Source organism: Delphinapterus leucas, chromosome 15 (genome assembly GCF_059928025.1).
Source record: "Delphinapterus leucas isolate spDelLeu-1000000601 "Yukka" chromosome 15, BTC_Dleu_Yukka2, whole genome shotgun sequence".
In the NCBI taxonomy this organism is placed as follows: domain Eukaryota; kingdom Metazoa; phylum Chordata; class Mammalia; order Artiodactyla; family Monodontidae; genus Delphinapterus; species Delphinapterus leucas.
Genome location: NC_143143.1, coordinates 4009265 through 4029021, shown reverse-complemented (window position 1 = coordinate 4029021; position 19757 = coordinate 4009265). Strand labels below are relative to the sequence as shown.

General features: G+C 45.2%; 1 protein-coding gene across 12 annotated transcripts in view; it reads left to right on the top strand.

Annotated features, from left to right (window-relative positions):
- The window catches only part of RNF216 (ring finger protein 216), a 171987-nt gene that overhangs the window by 130629 nt on the left and 21601 nt on the right, over positions 1 to 19757 (top strand). For 11 of the 12 annotated variants that reach the window (XR_016387720.1, XR_016387723.1, XR_016387721.1 and 8 more), the window contains one exon: positions 9716 to 9813. Coding sequence is in view for 9 of the 12 variants with exons in the window: in XM_022565467.2 (XP_022421175.1) it covers positions 9716 to 9813 (98 nt within the window). In the remaining 3 variants the exon portion in view is untranslated. Of the gene's footprint in view, positions 1 to 9715; positions 9814 to 10504; positions 19401 to 19757 lie in introns of those variants that run through there. The other variant, XM_089895555.1, reaches the window with a different exon arrangement.

Here is a 19757-nt window from a genome sequence, read left to right as displayed (position 1 = left end):
TTGCAGGGCAGAAACTGAGACACAGATGTAGAGAACAAACATATGGACACCACGGGGGGAAAGTGATGGGGGTAGGGGTGTGATGAATTGGGAGATTGGGATTGACATACATACACTAATATGTATAAAAGGGATTGACTAATAAGAACCTGCTGTGTTAAAAATAAATAAAATAAAATTTTTTTTTAAATAGTGATTAAGAGGGCTTCCCTGGTGGCGCAGTGGTTGAGAGTCCGCCTGCCGATGCAGGGGACACGGGTTCGTGTCCCGGTCTGGGACGATCCCACATGCCGCAGAGCGGCTGGGCCTGTGAGCCATGGCCGCTGAGCCTGCGCGTCCAGAGCCTGTGCTCTGCAACGGGAGAGGCCACAATAGTGAGAGGCCTGCGTACCGCGAAAAAAAAAAAAAAAAGTGATTAAGAAAAAAAGAAAAGTGGGCCCAGGCAGAGTGGACTGGTCTTGTTGGGGTGAGGGGTGGGCAGGAGGAACCTGTGATCTGACCTCAGGTGGTAACTGACCTTCCAGAGCCCCTGGGTGGGAGAAGGAAAGAGCCAGGCTGACGGTGATTTTTTTTAATTTATAAATTTATTTATTTATTTTTGGCTGTGTTGGGTCTTCGTTGCTGCGCAGGCTTTCTCTAGTTGCAGCGAGCGGTGGCTACTCTTCGTTGTGGTGCGTGGGCTTCTCACTGCGGTGGCTTCTCTTGTTGTGGAGCACGGGCTCCAGGTGCGTGGGCTTCAGTAGTTTTGGCACACAGGCTCAGCAGTTGTGGCTCGTGGGCTCTAGAGTGCGGGCTCAGTAATTGTGGCGCATGGGCTTAGTTGCTCCGCCGCATGGGGGATCTTCCCGGACCAGGGCTCGAGCCCGTGTCCCCTGCATTGGCAGGCGGATTCTTAACCACTGCACCACCAGGGAAGTCTTGACCGTGATTTTTGAGTCTTAATCTCTCTAAAGTAGAGGCTCGCACAAGCAGTATAGTTGGTGAAGCTCCTTTCATTGGAAATGAAGAGAGATCAGTTTCCACATATTGGAGCTACAGGAGAAAATCAACAAAGAATGTCTTATTTGAAATATATGCAGTGCTTTCTCAAGCACCATCTGCAGGCATTTGGCCATTAGCTTCTTGGTAATAACTGATCTGTAAGTTTTATGCATTAGGTTGGGGAAGGTGATTAGGGAGCAAAGAAAGGAACCACAGTGGAAAAGGCGTAGCCCGTATCCTTAAGGCATAAACTCTAACGAATTAACTTGAAATTGTCTTACATATAGCTTGATTTTCTCATAAAATCATCATTATATTTTGTATAACTATAAAGAAAAAGATATGATAGGAAGGAACTAATGTTCTTTTGGGAAGGGGTTCAGTTTACTAAGAGGTTTCATATGCCTTTTTCCCACGTAAAATGCATACATCCCAGGAGTAGGGGTGGGGTTGTATTTGTAACTCTGTACGGAGAGGAATGTGCTTTGTCTTGCCAGCCTTCATCTCTCTGTAATTTTTCATACCTTCAGCCCCTTGCTTGTCTCAGACCTAGTGTAAGGCCCTAGAAACCCAAAGATAGCTGAGACACAGTGTAGAACATTGTAAGCTCCTTTCAGTCAGGAATTTTGCTGGCTTACTCGCCGGTGTATCCCCATGTGGCACATAACAGGCACTCAAAGGATAACATTTTTTGAATAGATGAATTGAACCCTCCATTCCAAGCCTGTCTGTAGTGATCAGCAGGGCATAGTCTGTGCCTGCAAGGAGTGCTTGGCTCCTTGGAGATGTGATGTAACCAGATAATTACAAGACACTATTAAAAGTGCTACTGTGATAGAGTTGGAGCCAAGGGCTCCAAGAGTCCAGAGAAAGAGTGCCAACTTTTGCCCATGTCATTTGGGTTTTCCAGAGCCCCCGGTACTTGAAATGAGAGCTGATGAGTAGTTGTCGCCAGCAGAGAAAGGACACCTAGGCAGAGCTTTGCGAGGTTGAGGGTGTTGAGCGTGTGGCACTGGCAGGAGGCCAACAGTGCTGGCCTTGGGTGCTGGCTCAGGACGGACGTGAGACCTGGGACAGCTGTTTCTCTGAGCTTCTCTCCTTCTCTCCTGGCTCACTTGACCATCCTCCATCCTGCTCCCACTCCTCTACCAGATACCCTTCAGGTTTGAGCTGACACGCCACCTCTGCGCAGGGCTGTCCTTCACACCTCTTTGCCCCTCACCTTGCTTTAGTTCCCCTGGGTGCTCCTTGTCTTCCTACAGACTAGACGTTTATCTGTTTGGCGATCCACCCACTCCAGCACTCCCAGACTGTAGACTCGGGGAGGGCAGGGACTTCATTTGTTCAGTGATCGTTTGCTGAGAACAGTGCCTGGTCCTCGTGGCAGCGCTCAGGAGGTATTTGTTGAAGGGAGCGAGGGAGGGAAAGTGAAGGTGTCCTTACTCCTTTCAGTGCAGAAATGGTCTGCACTGAATCACAGGGTTGGTGATGGTAAATCACCTCAAGCATTCTCACTGGCAGGTCTTCATGTATCCTAATCCTGGCCACTTTTGGGGAAGTGAGCGGCCAGTATTTACAAGTAAAGTTCCAGGGGCTGGTTGAGGGAAGGACCAGGTAACTGATATTTGGTTCTGGTGTGGAATACTCACGTTTGTACATCTAGTGGGAATCTAAAAACACACTTCCGTCAGTGCCCCGCCAGACATGCAACTGGCTGAAAGCGACAGGAACAGCTACTTCCTCACGTGTGTCCAGTCCAGGATTACTTTGTGATTAGCAGGTTCCTATCATTATCATTAATAAAAGGTGTCCTCGTGTTTAATCCTAGTCCATCCTGCCTCTTAATGGGTCATTCCCAGCTCTCCAGGAAACGCAGGGAAGCAGGCATCCTGCACAGCTGCAGCTCGGTGTCCACACCTTTGCTACCCTGACGCTTGGTTCTACGTGACCTCACTGACCTTTCGTCTGTGGTCTCCTTACACAAGATGCCCATTGTAACCTCAGGGCTTCCAGTAAACAATGACCTGTTCTTGCTCACAGACACCGTGCTGGAGTCAGTGAGAATAGAGTGGGGAGTGTAAATGGATTTGAGCAGACTTGAGTCCATAGCTCTGTGACCTTAAACAAGTTAATTTGCCTCTCTGAGCCTTCCTTTCTCATTTACTTAAAAAAAAAAGGGGGGGGTGGAAAATGGCCAGTACTTCCCTTGTAGAATTGCTGTGAAGACTAAGTGAAATGTGTGTGTAAACAGCCTGTACCAGAAGGTGTATATGTCTGAAACCTTGAACCAGGGTCTCGGGTGAGATGTCTGAGTTCAAGACTCTTGTTAAAGATGTTCCATACCATATAGATGACATTTCAATGAGAAACTCATCTAAAGAGCCAAAACTGAAAAAAACAATCTCCTTTTTAAAATAATAATGAAGTCCCTTTCTGAAATCGTGTAGGAAAAGTGGTCCTCTTATTCCTAACAAGAAAAGATAGGTATGTTGCCGTTTGCTGGTCACAGGTCAGCCTCACCTCTGCCAGGCTCAGCATTGGCACAGCTTGGTTCAGGAGGGAGGTTGTGGCCTTATTTGTGGAGGGCTGTGGAGGAAGTCTGCCCAAGAACTGAATCCAGACCCTAGGGCTTGTTCCCCTAAAAGTTATTTACCAGACCCTAGTTCAGTGAGGGGGTCACTGCAAGGTCCTACAACCTAGCAAGCCATCAGCTGCCAGAGTGATCTTTTGAAAATGTGAATTAGATCATTGCACTTCCCACCTATTTAGCCTGGCTTTCCAAACACCTCCCTCCAGCCTCAGCGGCTGCACCAGGATTCACCACTGTCTACTCTCAGCTCTCCCCCTTGGGCTCCAGCCAATACCAACTCCCTCTGTGGTCTTTGAATGAGACAGGCCCTCACCTGTGCCAAAGCCTTCACACATCCTCTCCCCTCTGCCTGGAACACCCTTCCCCCGTATCTGGCTAACTCTGCTCATCCCTCAGGGCTCAGCTTCAACATCACGTCCTCACAAAGCCTTTCCTGATTGCTGGGCTAATTTAACTCCGCTCTTCTACAGCACCCAGTGCTTTTCCTCTGAATGTTCCTGTCACAGTTGTAGCTGTATATCCAGCTTGTCTAATGTCTCTTTTCTTCAGCAGAACATAAGCTGCAAGAAGTTAGACACTGAGTCTAACTTGCTTAATGCTGTATCCCCAGCATCTCATACAGCCCTCAACCAATGATAAAAATTCAGCAAATATTGAGAGTGAATAAATAAGCTCGTTTAAAATTAAACTTCTGTTCTCACCTCTGCCTCCCACCCTCACTCAGATCTGCTCCTCCTCCTTCATCACTTGATCCAAGTCCATGTTTTCCCCAACCCAGTCCCATAGACTCTTCAGTTGCTGCTTAACTGTCCTCTTGCCTCTAGTCTCAGCCTCTTCAGTCCATCAAAGCATTTGGAAACGCAAGCCCAGGCAGGTTGCTGCCATGTCTGGATCCCTTCTGTGACTTTCTGATATCTAGGGTAGTAGATGGCACAACTTTGCGATTGCTCTCTGTATTGGAAAAAAATGCGTACAGAATTCCCCCCAAAGTATGTATTTATTTATTTATAAATTATGTGTCTGTACTACTGTTGTAACATACATTGCAAAATATACATAAATACAGAAAATTGTAAAGGGTAGGATGAAATAAATACTTTTAAATAATTTTATTTAAAAAACAATTTTTTTTTTTTTTTTTTTTTTTTTTTTGCGGTACACGGGCCTCTCACTGTCGTGGCCTCTCCCGTGGTGGAGCACAGGCTCCGGACGCGCAGGCTCAGCGGCCATGGCTCACGGGCCCAGCCGCTCCGTGGCATGTGGGATCTTCCCGGACCGGGGCACGAACCCGTGTCCCCTGCATCGGCAGGCGGACTCCCAACCACTGCGCCACCAGGGAAGCCCAAAACAAAACAATTCTATTTAATAATATGAAAACCTTTTGTGTTCATTAAAATATTAACACTTTGAATATGTTTCATTGTTGAAATGTTTGATTGAGAGTCTGGTTCTACTTCTTTTTTGGACATGCCGTGTGGCTTGTGGGAACTTAGTTCCCGGACCAGGGATTAAACCCACGCCCTCAGCAGTGAAAGCACAGAGTCCTGACCACTGGACCTCCAGAGAATTCCCTGGTTCTACGTTTTGCGTACTTTAATGGCTGTTGTAGCTGGGAAAGGCACTCCCTAAGAGATGTCAGTCCAGATGTGAGCAGTACTTTATTGGTTGCCTGGATGTTCTCATCACTCATGATGCGGTCGTATTTTAATTTTTGTTTGTTTTGGCTGCATCGGGTCTCCGTTGCAGCACGAGGGACCTTCTTTGCGGCGTGCAGGCTTCTCTCTAGTTGAGGCGCACAAGCTCAGTAGTTGTGTCGCGCAGGCTTAGTTGCCCCGCAGCATCTGGGATCTCAGGTTACTGACCAGGGATCGAACCTGCATCCCCTGCATTGTAAGGTGGATTCTCTACCACTGGATCACCAGGGAAGTCCTCACGATGCTGGTTTTATTCAGTCCCATGAAGACACCAACTCCTCAAAGAATCCTTGTCTGACTTAGCCCCACCCCCTTTGCTGTCTCTTGTGTGCTCGTGTGTGCACATGCACACATACATGTGTACACTATTATACTTACCTCCACTGTGCTGTACTTGGTTTGCTCACATATCTGACTTCCTTGGCATCCTTGCCGTAGAGAAAATAGAGATCCTCAAATTCCCTTAGTGAAAGGAAGAAAAGCCCACTGATTCTGCCTGAGCTTTGACTTTGCCAAGCTTTATTGATTCCCAAGGGTTCCAGCATCCATCTCATTGTCTGTTTTCCTGTCTTAAAATCGAACTCTTTCTGGCTTTGGCTAGCATCCGTATGTCATTTGGGTCTTGAGGTGGGGAGAACCAGTGACTTTGACAGCTGGAAGACACATGTGGCCTGAATGCCCATAGCCCTGTGGCTTCTGGAGTATGCTAAGCACTTGTGAATGGTCAGGTGCCCGGGCCTCATCTTTTACTTAAGAGGTGTGAGGATTTACAGCCCCACCAGTTTTTGAGTACCTGAGATGGCAAAGCAGAGAGCTGGAATTTCAGAGATTTGATATGAATTGGCCACAGCCCCATACCCCATATCTTAGGCCAGCAGACTTCTCTCCCCTGGATAGTGAGTCTGGAAGTTTCACTGGAGGAACCATTCAGAAATAAGTGAGCAGTTTCTACTGTGTTGCGCTTCTGAGACAAGGCTGGAAGTCAAGCAGGAAAGATGCAGGATGCACAGGGAACCAAGAAACTTCAGAGCAGGCCTGGAGGGACGGCGAGCAAGAAGTGCAGAGTCTGGCGACTTGGACCCTTGGTCTCATTTCTCAGGTTCTTTGCCAGCAGCAGGAAGCCCTGCTATGCGTAGATGATGACCTGGACACTGTCTGCTAGTCTTTTAGGAAGCTGGTTCTTTGAAGAAATGTCAGCTCCCTGACAGGGTCATCTGAAACCAAACTTGATCTTCTGCCTTACCCAGTAAACATTATTTAAGCAGCAGAAAATGGATGAAGAGAAACTGTCGAGTACTTTCTTTAGAGTACAAAGTTAAGACCTTAATGAATAGTCAAAACACCTTGATGCATCTTGCGCACTAAAGGGCAACGTAAAACTTAACCGGAAATCTCTCTGATGTCACGAGGAACATGGACTGGTAGCTGCTGAGTCAACCAGTGTGTGCACGCCTTCCTCATCAAGAAGGAAGGAGCTGCCTTCTCTGTTGTATTCGGGCCGATGATGAATTCATGTTTCCTCCTGATCTGAAAACGCACACAGGCGATGGGAAGCCTCTCCAATTAGATTTGACAGCCAAGATATGCATGTCCTTCATGTTTTGAAGTTACTTGTCAGCGTTGTACTCCACCCTCCAAAATGGTCCTTGGGACTTTCATTAACCTTACTTTGAAGAATTGATTATCTTCACGTTAGAAACATTGAAGAACATTTCTTCTGCCTAATATTGTTTAAGCATTTGTTGCATTTAGGAACAAAGCCTAGCTGTACTTGAGAGGAGAGAATTACAGCTTAGTGAAGTATACGCTGTGTTTAGAAGAGAGGGTACGTTGTAAAGAAACAACACACAGAAAGGTCCAAATGTAAAATTCACCCAGCCTGCTATTTGCTTGCCTTCTTTTAATTGTGGGTTTCAATGTCCAACTAGCTAGTCTCTTCAAAAGACATTTCATTTTTATTCTCTGGGACCCCTCAGCCCTTCAATGAGAAGTACATGCCTGAAAAACCACACATGGACCTACAGGAGAGCCGCTGTGACATTGGAAGTAAGCAGTGGCTTCGTGGTGACCCCTCACAGCTGACTCAGCTTGGCCAGGTCATCTTGCTGTCATGGACCTGTGCCTCACCTAGAAAATGGGTTCTTCCCTTATGAAGAAGGTCCCATGAATTAATAACTGGATCACCAGGAATGCTGGAAAGCACTCTCTAAATGCCATGCATTGTTTCCAAGATGTTATTCCTGGTGGGTGGCTAGGTTAGCATTGTTTTGAAGGTTAAGATATAGATATTAGCTCATTTATTCTCCAGCTGTTGTTTATCCTCCAGTTTCCCAGAATAGTCAGGCACAAGGTCTTTTAAAAATGGGTTTTTTTAAAAAAATGGGTTTTACGCTGCTTTACGTTTGGGTGTGTAGTAATGAAGTCAGTACTGATTTAGCTTCTGTTTACTGACAGAGATGTAGGTAGTGGACCAGAGAGCAGCAGACCAGGACCTCGGAAGCAACAGCATTTAATAGAGAATCTCTGATCAGCTCATCTCTAACCCCACCCCACCCCATGCCATTGATTGAAGCCTTTTTATGAGAGTTATTCAGGTTCTCAGTTCCTCAAGCAGTCCATTTTATTTCTCTTTCTCTTTTAAAATTTTATATTTTAATTAGGTTTAGTACAAGATACAAAAGGTACAAAGAGCTTACAGTAAGAAGTCTCACCCCACTTTCCAGCCACTCGGGACAATCAGTACTACCAATTACTTGGCTATCCTTTCAGGTTGATTTTATATATCACTATATTCTCCCACCACCACCTTTTTTGATGTAGAAGTGGTAGTATCTTTACTATGTATACCACTCTGCACCTTGTTAGAGTCATCTCAGCAGTATATATTACAGAAAGTTCAGTAGTAAGTGGAGAATACAGAGGTAGGAGATGTTTCTAGAACTGATGTGAAGATATAATCTAGCACATCTCCTGGCGAGCTCTACCCCAGGTACTTCCAGATGCTAAACATGTACCCCCAGCTCCCTGCCTGACATCTCCACTGGGTGTCCCACAGGTCCCCCTGTGTCATTACTGCCAAGATCAAACTCGGGATCTTAACACCTGCCCTCCCTCCTCCCAAGCCAGGCCTTTTCCACTGTTCCCAAGCTCCATCCATGTCGCTATTATCTTGGGTTGCACAAACCAGAAACCAAGGCATCAGGGTGATACCTCCCTCTCCTCATTCCCAGAGCCAGGCCGTCACCAAGCCAGCCAGTTTTACTTCCTAAATTTCTCTTAAATCAGTCAACTTTCCTTCATGTCCTCACCTACCTGACCGGGGCCTCCATAGTCTCTCTCCTGAATGACTTTAATAGCTTCCTAGTGTCTTACACTTCCACTCTTTTCTCCCTCTGCTCTGTTCTCCACGCAGAATCATCTTTTAAAATCACAAACCTGCTCATGTTACTTCCATGTTTGACACCTTTCGATGCTTCCCTACCACTCTTAGGATAAAGGTCAAACTGATAATCACATCCTACAAAGCCTCACATGGACGGGCTCCAGCGGGCCTCACCAGGCCTGTTTTCACTGCCTGCAGTCCAGCTACAGGAACCAAACTCGGCCAGTTTCATCTACTAGAGTCTTTCTCTTACTGTTGCTCTGTCTGGAATGCTATTCTCCTTCTGCTTTCTTTGACTCATCTTCCTGATCTCAGACTCCACGTCCTCAAGCCTTCACTGTCGCACCAGGCCAAACAAAGCTGACACCACCATTTCTTCCTTCATTGTACTTATTAGGGTTGTGGTTTCTATTTATGGAAATTAAACTGCATTAATGTTTCTTTAAATTCCTGTTACTGATGTGAGATGGTTTCTGGCACATGTGAAAATATTTTATAAACTGTGAGGAGTCCTAGAATAAAAATTAGTAATTATTTTGAATTTATGTTTATAAATGAAGTTAAGCTATGGAGGATGATATCCATGTTTATGAGTGAGGGATGACTGAGGGAATGTCTCCCCTAAGGACCCCTAGTGATCCTAATCTAGACTGTTCTTCACTTCAGTTCAACACAAGTGGTCTGTGCCAGACCAACACTGGAACGCTGGGCAGAACCAGACCTCAAGCAGCTCACAGTATTTTATTTTTAAAAAACCAAGATCATATAAATTTATCTTCTGTAGTTTTTCAGGTGACTCCTGGCATTTTAGAAAACCTTATAAACCTTGGGTGATGGGAGCGACACTTTCTTTTGATCCAAGGAGAGAAAAATTTCCCCATGCTTTCTTATAATGATTCTTACAGCTTCTATTGAGATGTCTTTAGAAATATCCCTGCTGAAAAGGAGAGAGATCCTCTGAAAGAATCAAGCCAAGTGAAGCTTGTTTCGCATTCCTGATTGTTAAACAGAGACGTATATGGTGTCTACTCACCAAGAGCTGTCTTTGTGTCTCTCCTTTTTCCCCAGGAAACCTGTAGGAAGTGTCAGGGACTCTGGAAAGAGCACAACGGTCTCACTTGTGAAGAACTGGCTGAAAAAGATGACATCAAGTACCGAACATCTATGTGAGTAACATGATTCAGGGGGGCTTATTGACTGATTTGCAACTCCCCCATTAACCTGCCTTTTGGGCAGAGGGGGCAGTGAATATTGTGGGAAAAATAAGCTCTGAAGCTACCCCAGGCTAGAATGATCTCAAGGAAGGGACCTAACCCCTGAGCCTCTGTTTCCTCATCTCTGCAGCCTCTTAGAACTATTTCTCGGTCAAATGTAACATAGTAAATGCCTGGCACGTATGAATTCAATAACTTTCGGTTCCTCTTCTCTTTACTATTTAAATAAAATGTGTTATTACACATTTTAATTAACTTATTTTTGGCCGCGTTGAGTCTTCATTGCTGTGCCCAGGCTTTTCTCTAGTTGCAGCGAGCAGGGGCTACTCTTCGTTGCGGTATGCAGGCTTCTCATTGCAGTGGCTTCTGTTACCGAGCACGGGCTCTAGGCGCGCGGGCTTCAGTAGTTGTGGCTTGTGGGCTTCAGTAGTTGTGGTTCACGGGCTCTAGAGCACAGGCTCAGTAGTTGTGGCACACAGGCTTAGTTGCTCCGCGGCATGTAGTATCCTCCTGGGCCAGGGATTGAGCCTGTGTCCCCTGCATTGGCAGGCAGATTCTCATCCACTGCACCACCAGGGGAGTCCCTTATTACACATTTTAATTAAGTCACATTGCACTACTGTTGCTTATCTGTTTTCTGTAGGAGACTGGTGGCCTGAGACATTAAGTAGAATTACAACCTCCAGAATTCAAAATAATGCAGTGAGTAAGAAGAACATCACTGTATAGCACTCCTTATGTGTCTGGGCACTTTACAGCTATTAAATACATTGATTTATATAATACAGAAGTCTATTTCTCTCTCATATGATAGTCCAGCCCTGCCTGGCAGGTGGGGCAAATCTGTCCCATGAGGTCATTCAAAGACCTAGGTTTCTTGATCTCATGGCTTCACTAAGGTGGTGTTCTTATCTGCATAATTGTGACTAGGTTGCAGCCACATTTGCACTCCAGCCCGTAGAAAAGGAGAGAGACAGAGACAAGTTGCCAGGCAGGCAGCTTCTAAGTTTTAAGTGAAGCAGAAATTATATATATTATTTCTGCTCATACCCTATCGGTCTAAACTGAGTCATATGGCCACAACCTGGCTCCAAGGCAGATAGCATATATAGTTCCTAGCTGGCCGAATTTTTCTCCAGCTTAAATTTGAAGGGTAAGGAGTGGGTTTTGTGACCAAGAAAATAAAGTGGGAAATGGCTATTTGGGGCAGTTAATAGTCTCCAGGTCTCCACCACAGATAGGTACTATTATCCTCATTTTACACATGACACAACTGACACACAGAGAGCCCAAGTAAACATGGTCACACAGGTAGTAATTGGCGTAGCAGGAATTTGAACCTAGGCAAATGGCTCCATGACTTTGCTGTTTGCCACAGGTTTGGTAGGCAGAATAATGTTCCCCAAAGATGTCCCATGTCCTAATCTCTGGAACCTATAAATCTTTGGATATATTTCCTTACATGGCAGTAGGGACTTTCCAAATGTGATTCAGGTTATGGAACTTGAAATAGGGAAGATTATCATGAATTATCCAGGTAAATCCAGTCTAATCACATGACTTCTTAAAAGCAGAGTGAGCTTTTCTCTGATCAGACAAAGATGGAATGATGGACAAAGAGTCAGAGAGACACAAGAAGAATTTTACCTCCTGTTGCTCTCTGTGAAGGTAGAGGAAGAAGGCCATGAGCCAAGGAACTTGAGAGCTTCCAGAAGCAGAGAATAACCTTCTGTTTATAGCTGCCAAGAAAATGGGGACTTCAAGTCCTACAACCTCAAAGAACTGAATCCTCTGACATTCCAGATGAGCAGCAAACAGATTGTCTCCTAGAACCTCCAGTAGATAACATAGCCCACCAGCACCTTGATTTTAGTCTGATGAGATCCATGCTGGACTTCTGACCTATAAAACTATAAAATAATAAATTTGTGTTATATTTAGCTAATAAGTTTGTGGCAATTTGTTATAGCAGCAATAGAAAATAAATTTTGGAACCAGAAGTAGAATGCTGCTGTAACAGATACCTTAAAATGTAGAAATGGGTTTGGAATTGGGCAATGGGTAGAAACTGGAAGAATTTTGAGAAGCATGATAGAAAAATACATAGATTGCCTTGAACAGACCATTAGTAGAAATACAGACATTAGAAACCACCGTTGAGGGCTCAGAAGTAAGTGAGGACCATTATGGGCAAAGCCTAAATTACCTTAGAGAACACTTAAATCACCTTGAACAGACTGTTAGTAGAAATATGGACACGAAAGGCAGTGCTGGTGAGGACTCAGAAGGAAATGGAGAACATGTTATTGAAAACTGGAGGAAAGGGAATCCTTGTTATATAATGGCAGAAAGCTTAGCTGACTTGTGTCCAGCAATTATGAAGAAAGTAGAACTTGTAAATGGTGAAACGACATTTAACTGAAGTTTCCAAGCACAGTATTTTTTTTTTTTTTTTTTTTGTCTCTGCTGGGTCTTAGTTTTGGCATGTAGGATCTTTATTTGTGGCATGCGGACTCTTAGTTGAGGCATGCATGCGGGATCTAGTTCTCCAACCAGGCATTGAACCCAGGCCCCCTGCATTGGGAGCACAGAGTCTTACCCAGTGGACCACCAGGGAAGTCCCCCAAGCACAGTATTGAAGAGTAGAAAATGCAAGTGGAAAGAGATAGACTGAGAGGAGAGCTGTTAACAAAAAGGAACAGGTGGGACTTCTCTGGTGGCGCAGTGGTCAAGAATCTACCTGCTGGTGCAGGGGGCAAGCGTTCGAGCCCTGGTCCAGAAAGATCCCACATGCCATGGAGCAACTAAGCCCGTGCACCACAACTACTGAGCCTGCACTCTAGAGCCCACAAGCCACAACTGTTGAGCCCGCATGCCACAGCTACTGAAGCCCGCATGCCTGGAGCCTCTGCTCTGCAACAAGAGAAGCCACCTCAATGGGAAGCCCGCGCATTGCAACGAAGAGTATCCCCTGCTCACCGCAACTGGAGAAGGCCTGCACACAGCAACGAAGACCCAACACAGCCAAAAATAATAAATAAATAAATAGATTTTTTTTTTTAAGGAACAGGCTTGATTGTTTCTGAAAATCTCATACTCTCCAGATGATAAAAGACCCTAAAATTAAGAGATTGACTGTCAGGAAAAGCATGCTCTAGAGAAAAAAACCAAGGCTGCCTTGAGAATGTCAGAGTGTTCAGTTACACAAAGGCTCTTTGAAGAGCCTGAGAGAGTGACTCACAGATCCCCTCAGTGTAACCAGGGAGCCTCTAGGAAACTCGGGCATTATCCCTCAGCCATCTAAGCAGAAGCCAAAAGTAGAGATGGGATTATCAAGGAAATATCTGTGAATGAGCTTCATGTCTTTTTTTTTTTTTTTTTTCTTCGTTGCTGTGCACGGGCTTTCTCTAGTTGCGGGGAGCAGGGGCTACTCTTCGTTGCAGTGCGTGGGCTTCTTACTGCATTGGCTTCTCTTGTTGTGGAGCACAGGCTCTAGACACGCGGGCCTCGGTAGTTGTGGCTTGTGGGCTCTAGAGTGCGGGCTCAGTAGTTGTGGTGCATGGGCTTAGTTGCGCCAAAGCATGTGGGATCTTCCCGGACCAGGGATCGAACCTGTGTCGCCTGCATTGGCAGGCGGATTCTTAACCACTGTGCCACCAGGGAAGCCCCTGAGCTTCATGTCTTAATGGAATGAATCCCTGTGACATACATGGGAGACCCACAAGGTTCTTGAGAATTTTATATCAGTAGAAACACTGCCAGGTTGGACTGAAAGAGACAGTACAAAATGAAAGAAGTCTGTCAGACCCCCAAAATTCTATAAGCAGCAAACAGGCTGATTAAAAACTACTCAGCTGCAAACATATGCTACCTTTCTTGAAAAAGGAAGGATTATTCCTCTTCAAGCCATGAACAGAGCTGTGAGCCACAGAGGATTGTGCTTAGAGCTGAAATATAAGGGAGTTTGCCCAGCTGGATTTCTAAATTTATTAGGAATGGTGACTCCTTTTTTCCTTCCATTTTCTCCCCCTTTGAACCAGAATATCTATAAATGCTGTCCTAGGCCTGTCCCATCATTGTATTTTAGGAGCAGATAATTTGTTTCTTTAGTTTCCCAGGCCCACAAATGGAGAGGAAGTGTGTCCCATAGTGGATCGTACCCAGAGTCTCATCTATACCTAATTTAGATGATGCAATTTGAGTTGATGTTATACTGGATGAGATCTTTGGGGTCCTTGAGATGAGGTCACTGTAGTTTGCATGTGGGATGGATATCAGTCTTTGGAAGCCAGAGGGCAGACTGTGTTAGAGAAGAGAAAATGGCCTCCAAAGATAATCCATGCCCTAATCCCCAGAACCTGTGGTTTGTTTTGTTTTGTTTTTAATCTCACATGGCAAAGGGCTTTGCAGATGTGATTAAGGTTACAGTAAACAAAAGAAAACTAATTCAGCCACATACATAGTAATCACAAATACCACGCCAACTAGAAAAATCTGGTATTGCTTCGTCACATCCAGGCTTATCCCTGTCAACCAGCCTTTATATTTTAGAGTGACCACCACCCTGACCAGTGGCATGGCCTTGAGTGATGAACATGTCAAAAAATGTTCTTTTTTCAAAGTCATCATCGTGTCTGGCAGTATTCTAGCAGTTGTGCTATTGCCTAAAACACTTTAAACTTCTCATTTGGAATTGTCTTTCAGCCGGTTTACGAGCCAGCTCCCCCCAGATCTGTTCTTGTTATTGTGGACATGTCATATCTAGTTTGAGTTGGGAGGAACGGATGATTTCTGTTGTTGCTGTTTGAGCCTTTGTTTTGCCTTGAAGAAGGATGTCTTATTCATGAAGTCAGTACAGATTTATTGAGTACTCACCCTGGATAGCTGTAGTTAAGAACCTTAGGCAAATTTTTAAATCTTTCTGTGCCTAAATTTCCTTATCTGTAAAGTATAGAGCATAATCGTATCTACTTGTAGGGTTGTTATGAAGATTAAAATACCCAGAATGGTTCTTGCCACGTGATAAGTCTATATATATAATAAGTATTAGCTCTTTGTTGTTGTTGTTTTCTTTTTTAAGCAGGAAGCCCTGATTTATAAATGTGACAAAGCGCATAAACAGACAACTTCTTGTATTCAGGGCCTGCTCAAGCCTGGTCATATGTACTCTACTTGCAGTTGGTAATGGAGTATTGCCCAGCTCTATAAACTGGTTCTTTTTTTTTTTTTTCTTTTTTTTTTTTTGCAGTATGTGGGCCTCTCACTGTTGTGGCCTCTCCCGTTGCGGAGCACAGGCTCCGGACGCGCAGGCTCAACGGCCATGGCTCACGGCCCAGCCGCTCCACGGCATGTGGGATCTTCCCGGACCAGGGCACGAACCCGTGTCCCCTGCATCGGCAGGCAGACTCTCAACCACTGCGCCACCAGGGAAGCCCTATAAACTGGTTCTTGATCAGGCATTTAGACTACTCCAAGACTCGGTCACAGACCCAGAGATGTTTCTCAGAAGGAGAAGACTTGGTTACTTTTTTTTTTTTTTTTTTTTTTGGCCACACTGTACAGATTTCAGGATCTTAGTTCCCCAACCAGGGATTGAACCCGGGCCTCCACAGTGAAAGTGCCACGTCCTAACCTTTGGACCACCAGGGAATTCCCAGAGTTGGTTACTTTTTGAAGCACAGCCCCCTTTCTGACTCTCCTGTCAGTTCCTGCTACGAGCTCTGTTCAGCATGTTGGTCTGCCGTAGACACTTGGAACACCACTGGGTCCAATAGCAGCTGGAAGACTTCTCTTGGTTTAGACCCTACTTAAACCTGGCCTTTTGTATCAGCAGTAAATGGATCAGAACCATGTATCCAGATGTGATATATGTTAATTCCAAAATCCAGAAAGGCCTCCCAAATGTCTGACTTCTTTCTTTGTGGTAGGGGATACAACATAACAGCAATGTGTGCGTAGCTTTGGAAGGAATAGCCTGATATATATGCACATGACCTCCAGGCCACCAGAGATTCATAGAGATTAGAGATCTCTGTATTTTCAAGAGATCTATCTCCCACCTTCTGGCATACATACACCATATTAATGTATCGTAAAGTACCTGCTACTTCCTGTTAACTGGGTTCTATTTGCGTGTCATTAGAATAGTGGTCCGGTGGATTGTCTGTTGGTTGACAGATGATCAAGGTCCTTGCCAACTGCTTCTGGTGTTCTCGGCTTATTGGTCAGAAAATAAAAGCATTTTCCAGATCATTGGCTGCATACCAGTTGCCAGAGGTTATGTTTATTTGCTCTGGTAAGAAATGACACCTGGAACAGCAGCTGCAATTAGAGTCAGCACCTGCTTAGGCTTATAGTAATGCAGTGTTCTGCGAGACCCATTCCTCTACACAGTCCAGACAGAGAAGCAAAGGAGACTTATTGAGAATCAGCACCCCTCGATGGCGGTGCCACTCTCAGAGATGCTCACAGGAATCTGGTATCACTTTTTGTAGGCACAGGGTACACACAGGGAACCATAAGCAGTTTATTGCTAAATCATAAGATACAGCATAATAAGTGGTATAAGATGGGGCAGGTATTCCAGCAAAACTTGTACAAGAATGTTCGTTAGAAGCACTGTTTGCAATAGCCAAATGGAGGAAACAACCCAGATGTCCACCAACTGATGAATGGTAAACAGAGTGTAGTATATCCATAGAGTGGAATATTATTCAGCCGTGGAAAGGGAATGAAGATATTTGGCTACACTGTGGATGAGCCTTCAAAACATGCTAAGTGAAAGAAACCAGTTTCAAAAGGCCACATCTTGTATGATTCCTTTTATATAAAGTATTCATAGGCTTATGGATATTTGCCTATGTACAGAATAGACAAAACCGTTAGAGACAGAAAGCAGATGAGCAGTTGCAGGGGAAATGGGATTGGGGAGAGTGAGTGCTTAATAGGTACAGTTTCCTTTGGGGGTGATGAAGATGTTCTGGAACTAGGTAATGGTGATGGATGCACAACATTGGGAATATACTAAATGTCCCTGAATTGTACACTTTAAAATAGATAAAATGGTAAATTTTATGTGCACATTATCACCAGAAAAATGCATACACATGCTCACAGAGGAAAGCCATTTACGATTTTGAATAGTGTATGCTACAAGAAATAAGGACAGCTCCCAAAAGGAGTTTCCAACATAATTAAATAGTGGTGAGAACAAATAATCATGGAATTGTAGGATCTTGATTGGTTATGTAGAGGAGGGCAGTGAGCCTTCCTGTTTGAACACAAGGTCAGTCCACACAGCTGCAGCCCAGGCTTCTCTTCCTTTCCTGTGAATGATCACATCCTGTAGGGCTGTTTGCTTCCTGCCTTGTTTAGAATCTTCTTGCCAAATCACCCTCCTCCCAAAAAAATCATCTATGATTTCTCCCCAGTCCCATTTTGCACTTTCACATTACTGCATAGGTGGTCACCACATCCCATAATAGCAGTCCTTTTATGGTACAGGGCCATTCTGGCCCTATCTAGTTCTGTTCTTTTGCAAAAACAAAGGACTTGAATAGATATCCTTGCAGTGTTGAGTAGCTATTTGAACATTATAACCATGCTGAGTTCTATGTGTTTTTCATATTCCTCCATCTTTTTTTTTTTTTTTTTTTGCGGCACGCGGGCCTCTCACTGCCGTGGCCTCTCCTGCTGCGGAGCACAGGCTCCGGACGCGCAGACTCAGCGGGCATGGCTCACGGGCCTAGACGCTCCGCGGCACATGGGATCCTCCCGGACCGGGGCACAAACCCGCGTCCCCCGCATCGGCAGACGGACTCTCAACCACTGCGCCACCAGGGAAGCCCCCTCCTCCATCCATTTCTCCCCCACCACACCCAGTATTATTTCACATTGGCGACTGACAGCTTGGTGGAACAGAGCAAGCAAATGCACCCTCTTCCTGGAAAGGGCTATATAACCTTGGTTCTCTTTAGCCACTCCTCTCCCACACTACAGTCTAAGCAGCTGCCCAGGGAAGACGTGAGCCAGCCCCAGGCAGAGTGCAACGGCTTAAAGCCACACCTCAGTCTCCAGGGTGCGTGTACACAGAAAGTTTGTGCCATAGAAAATTGTAATTGTGTTTTGGTCACAGCTTTTCAGATTGGAAACTTTTTCATCAGAACCTTGTGAGTCTTGTTTGTTTTTTTAATAGTAAATTTGGGGACTTCCCTGGTGGTGCAGGGGTAAAGAATCAGCCTTCCAATGCAGGGGACACAAGTTCAATCCCTGGTCAGGGAACTAAGATCCCACATGCTGCAGGGCAACTAAGCCTGCATGCCACAACTATTGAACTCACACGCCTCAATGAGAGACCCCGCGTGCCATAAACTGCAGAGCCCACACGCCCTGCAACCCACACGCCACAACTAGAGAGGAGCCTGAGCACTGCAACGAAGAGACCACGTGCCGTAATGAAAGATCCCGCATGCCTCAACAAAGACCCCATATGCCTCAACTAAGACCTGGTGCAGCTGAAAAAGCGGGGGGGGGGGGGGATAAATAAATAAAATAATAAAAAATAAAATACAAGGACTTTATTTTAAAATAATAATAATTTTGAATATTTATTTATTTTGGCTGCACCAGGTCTCAGTTGTGGCACATGGGATCTTCGTTGTGGCACGTTTAGTTGCGGCATACAGGATCTTCAGTTGTGGCATGTGGGCTTCTTAGTTGCAGCATGAGGACTCTTAGTTGTGGCATGCGAACTCTTAGTTGTGGCATGCATGGGGGAATCTAGTTCCCTGACCAGGGATTGAACCTGGGCCCCCTGCATTGGGAGCATGGAGTCTCACCCACTGGACCACCAGGGAAGTCCCAGAACCTTGTGAGTCTTAACATGGAACATTGAGAACTGTCTTCACAGTTGCTGAGCTAACTGAAATCATGAACATGTGTACAGTGTTGACAATAATAAATTTACTTTTTTAAAACTTTGTCTCCTTGACCTTGTTTCCTGTTCAGCAAAACTTAGAACTCATTTGTTCTTCTGTAACTTGAACTGGGTTTAAATTCTTTTCAGGCCAAAGTTCTGCCTGCCTTCATTTTGGGCCGTTCAAAGCTTAGACCTAAATGAAATGAATAGCAGCCAATTTCCTAATGTATTTTTCTATTTTTAAACACATATGATCTGGCTTCTGAGGAGCATTCTACAAGTCTTCTAAATATCAGTAATTAAAACCACTTGCCTGGACTTCCCTGGTGTCGCAGTGGTTAAGAATCCGCCTGCCAATGCAGGGGATATGGGTTCGAGCCCTGGTTCGGGAAGATCCCACATGCCATGGAGCAGCTAAACCTGTGCGCCACAACTACTAAGTCTGCACCCTAAAGCCTGTGAGCCACAACTACTGAGCCTACATGCCACAACTACTGAAGCCCACATGCCTAGAGCCCATGCTCCACAACAAGAGAAGCCACTGCAATGAGAAGCCTGCACACAGCAGCTGGAGAAAGCCCGTGCGCAGCAACAAAGACCCGACGCAGCCAAAAATAAATAAATAAATGTATTTTTTTATATATATAATTTTTTTTAATATCTTTTATTTTATTATTTATGTTGGCTGTGTTGGGTTTTCGTTGCTGTGGGCGGGCTTCCTCTAGTTGCAGCAAGCAGGGGTTGCTCTTCATTGCGGTGCACGGGCTTCTCATTGCGGTGGCTTCTCATTGCAGAGCACGGGCTCTAGGCGCACGGCCTTCAGTTGTTGTGGCTCACAGGCTCTAGAGCACAGGCTCAGTAGTTGTGGCGCACGGGCTTAGTTGCTCTGTGGCATGTGGGATCTTCCCAGACCAGGGCTCAAACCCTTGTCCCCTGCGTTGGCAGGCAGATTCTTAACCACTGTGCCACCAGGGAAGTC